General features: G+C 52.8%; 1 protein-coding gene across 1 annotated transcript; it reads left to right on the forward strand.

Moving 5' to 3' along the window:
- Positions 1–218: 218 nt before the first annotated feature.
- Positions 219–2,513, forward strand: LOC111532301 (BCL-6 corepressor-like protein 1; the record flags this gene model as incomplete). The annotated part of the gene is made up of 2 exons (XM_023199492.1): positions 219–385; positions 1,979–2,513. Coding segments are annotated over 2 exons (369 nt in total), but the record flags the coding sequence as incomplete, so codon positions are not given.
- Positions 2,514–3,945: the final 1,432 nt, after the last annotated feature.

The following is a 3,945-nucleotide window of genomic DNA, read 5'->3' on the forward strand; positions in this document are numbered from 1 at the left end:
AAGAAGTCTCTCTGCTGCCAAGGAAACAGCCCAGAACTGGGGTGCTGGCAATGGTGGCTCAGGACTGATGTTGTTAATGAAAGATTTTGAAGTGTGTCCCTGCTATAAAGAGCGGGCTCTGAGACTCCTCAGATATTTGGGGAGCTTTGAGTCTCAGGGTTCTATAAGTTCAAGAATTAGCCCTCTCTTTGCTCATGGAGTTGTCCCTGTCCCCACAGGATGTTGTTCTCTACTGCCTCCAGAAAGACAGTGAGGACGTGAATCACCGTGACAATGCTGGCTACACAGCCCTGCATGAGGCTTGTTCCCGGGGTTGGACTGACATCCTGAACATCCTGCTGGAGCACGGGGCCAACGTGAACTGCAGCGCGCAGGACGGCACGAGGCAAGAGGGCTACATCTCCCCCGAGTCCCGCCCTCACTCCCAGCTCAGCCTCTCGCTCAAAAGACCTTGCCTGTTGCTGGCAGGGCATGGTGGCTCATGCCTGTAATCCCAGCACTTTGGGAGGCCAAGGCGGGCGGATCATGAGGTCTGCAGGTTCGAGACCAGCCTGGCCAACATAGTGAAATCCCATCTTTACTAAAAATACAAAAATTAGTTGGGTGTGGTGGCACGCGCCTGTAGTCCCAGCTACTCAGGAGGCTGAGGCAGGAGAATTGCTTGAACCCAGGAGGCAGAGGTTGCAGTGAGCCGAGACCACACCATTGCACTGCAGCCTAGGTGACAGAGTGAGACTCCGTCTCAAAAATAAAAGTAAAAAAAATAAAGACCTTGCCTCAACCTGAACCTTCGTAGCACACCAGACTGCGAGTTGCAGAGAGGCCTTGACAGGAGGAGTTTTGGAAAGACTTCTATAGGCTCAAGAGGGGACCAGTTTAGGGCAGGAGCCAATGAGTTAGTTCCCAGATGGCCAGACCACATCAGTTACTAAGGGGAGGCTGCGGTTGTCTAGGGATCCTCCCATCATGTGCAGCTGTCACCAGGAAGACCACTCGGCCTTCCCTCAACTCATCCTGGTGGGGGACCTGTCTCAGACAGAATAGGAACTGGGAGGTTGACCTGAGGGTAATATCCAGATTTGATTTTTAAAATTTGATCTCTAGACACTATAAGAAAAATATACCTGCTGTGTCTTGGAGAAATTGTACCCATTCTCCTCTGTTCTACCAGAGAGCCTACTTCCTGGGCAACTTAGAGACAGGAGCTGCAGATGCAGGAGGGGGCTCCACTTGGGTTCTGCCTGGCGTGTGGAACCATTCTGCTCATCTCTGCTCTCAGGGAGTCACCCAGGGCCTTCAGTTCGTATTCCTCTACAGCTTCCCCCCACCCTTTTAAAAATTTTTTTATTTTTGAGATGGAGGCTCGCTCTGTTGCCCCGGCTGGTATGCAGTGGCACAATCTTGGCTCACTGCAACCTCTGCCTCCCGGGTTCAAGGGATTCTCCTGCCTCAGCCTTCCAAGTAGCTGGGACTATGGGTGCCCACCATGACGCCTGGCTAATTTTTGTATTTTTAGTAGAAATGGGGTTTCACCATTTTGGCCAGGCTGGTCTCAAACTCTTGACCTCAAGTGATCCACCCGCTTCGGCCTCCCGAAGTGCTGGGATGACAGGCCTGAGCCACCGCGCCTGGCTCCCTGCAGCTGCCTAGACTCTATTGTAGGTCAAGGACCCATTCTCTAGTGAACTCCGCAACTACCAATAGAGCCCCACTGTGCCATGGGAACTGTCCCAAGATGTCGGGGGAACGTCAGAGAGAGAGTAATGGCAGGGAGGAAAAGGGGGTGCAGAGAGAGGAGGAGTTGGGGAGATGGTAGTGGAGACTGGCAAGGCGGTTCCCCTGTCCTAAGTCTTAAACCATATTACACCAAGGTTACCTGGGATCAGCTCAGTTTTTCCCCCTGGTGCGGTAGCCTTAAGTCTAGACACCCCAGTTCCCACTTGGGCCCTGTTATCCTCATCCTGTATCACCTCCACAGGCCAGTTCATGACGCGGTGGTCAACGACAACCTGGAGACCATCTGGCTCCTGCTGTCCTATGGGGCCGATCCCACACTGGCTACCTACTCGGGTCAGACAGCCATGAAGCTGGCCAGCAGCGACACCATGAAGCGCTTTCTCAGTGGTAAGTGTGGTCCAGACTTGACACTGTTGTCCTCGGGGCCAGCCTCTGATTCCTGAACTTGTGAGGACATCCTCTTCATCTCCTTCCACCTTGAACAGCTCCCATGAGGGCCGTCTGCACTCTTCACCTGCTTTCCTTCAAAGATCTCAAGAATCTCAGTTTGCTGGGAAAAGTCCAAAGGCCACTTCCTCTTATCCCCTTACTGCAAGTGTGTGCGTCCTCTTCAGGGCCCTGGGAGCCCACAGGGAACTATTTCGTAGATAGGGATCTAGGGTGGGCCTCTGTGTGGGGGCAGCAGCCCCACTAGCAGACCTAGCTGGAGGACAGAATGTGTTGACCTGTGCTTTGAATGGGATGTCAGTTGCAACGAAGTGATACTTAGCATTTTGCTTATGTGTTTGCAATTTCTTGCTTGTGATCAAAGTAGAACCCCTGGGACGCTTCCCGAAGCTTCATTCTTTACAGCCCTTGCCTGTGGGAACTGTGGTGTTCCCTCTGCATCCCAGGGTCCCCCTTTCTTCCATTCCTTTCTTTTCCTCCCTCACCTGCCCCTTCTGGAAAGTGTCTGGTGTTGAGGCCCATGGCAAGGACCACAAGCCAACATGCATCTATTTTCTCATTAGTGGATAGCAGCTGTTTGTCTGCAGTTAGATAGCTCTACTGAGTTGGGCAGGGGGAGGAGGGAAGGAGGGGAGACTAGCTTGGGCATGCTCAGTAGGAATCTCCTCAGACTTGACCTCTGAATAAAGGAACCCCGCCTCTTATTGACATCACAGTTTGGCCCTTGCTCCAGCAGTGACTTCTTCAGACTGCCTGAGCTGCAGAGCAGCTGGGAGTTTATCTCTGAACCTCCTTGGAGGCTGCAGTGTTTGTATTATGGTTAGAACCCCTCTCTGGCCAGGAGCCAACAGGACTAAGGATTGGCCCAAGGCTGCTCCCTCTTCTCACCCAGGCTTTGGCGCTAGTTAGTCCCGAACCACTACACCCCCAGATATATGGTTCCAGGCTCCCAACCAGGGGCTCATTTGTTTATCTAACAAAGGTTAAGTAGTTGATGATGGAGGAAGAAACAAAGAGGACCTAACTAAAGGCTCTTATGGAAGGCGAGGACTAGATAGGGGGTGAGGGGGACTAATGGGAGGCTGTTGCGGGAGATCTTGACTCCTGCTCAGCCAGCCTCCACCCAGGTCTCAGTTGAGCTGACTAAACCTTGGAGCACAGGCCTCAGGCCTGTACAGCCTGACTAGCCTCTCCCAGGCCGGGGACGGGATGGCTGCCTTTTCTGTTTTCCCTCCCTCCAGCTCTGGGTTCCCAAGCCCCTGTCCTTGAGAGGCGGAGCAGCCTTGGAATGTTCATTCAGTCATTTGTCCTGGGCCAGTGGTGACTGTTGCTCCCCTTAGCTGAACCATCCCTAGGGGTGCAGGGCTCGGGGCAAGCCACCATTGGTGGCTACCTCCCACATACTGTGCACACATGCAGTCTCTCTTAGACACATACACGTGCTATCTGCACTCCACTAGATTCCCAGGAAAATCTGAGACCAGCAAGCATCCAGAGCATCTTGATATGACAAAGGCACCACACGCAGCTCTGTCTTTGAGAAACTGGTCTAGTCCCAAGGCCTCCTGAGGCTAGAAACTGCTGTCCTGAGGCTCTCGGGGCTCCCAGATCTAAATAACACTCTGACCACCTTAGTAAGCAGATGAACTCTTTGCTTCCCCAATCCCTTCTCCAAAACCCCAAAGGAGTTGGAATGTGGAGACCATTTTAAGCAGTTAAAAAATGAGAAATAGGCCGGGTGCAGTGGCTTATGCCTGTGGT

The sequence above is a fragment of the Piliocolobus tephrosceles genome, unplaced genomic scaffold (assembly GCF_002776525.5).
Source record: "Piliocolobus tephrosceles isolate RC106 unplaced genomic scaffold, ASM277652v3 unscaffolded_3423, whole genome shotgun sequence".
In the NCBI taxonomy this organism is placed as follows: domain Eukaryota; kingdom Metazoa; phylum Chordata; class Mammalia; order Primates; family Cercopithecidae; genus Piliocolobus; species Piliocolobus tephrosceles.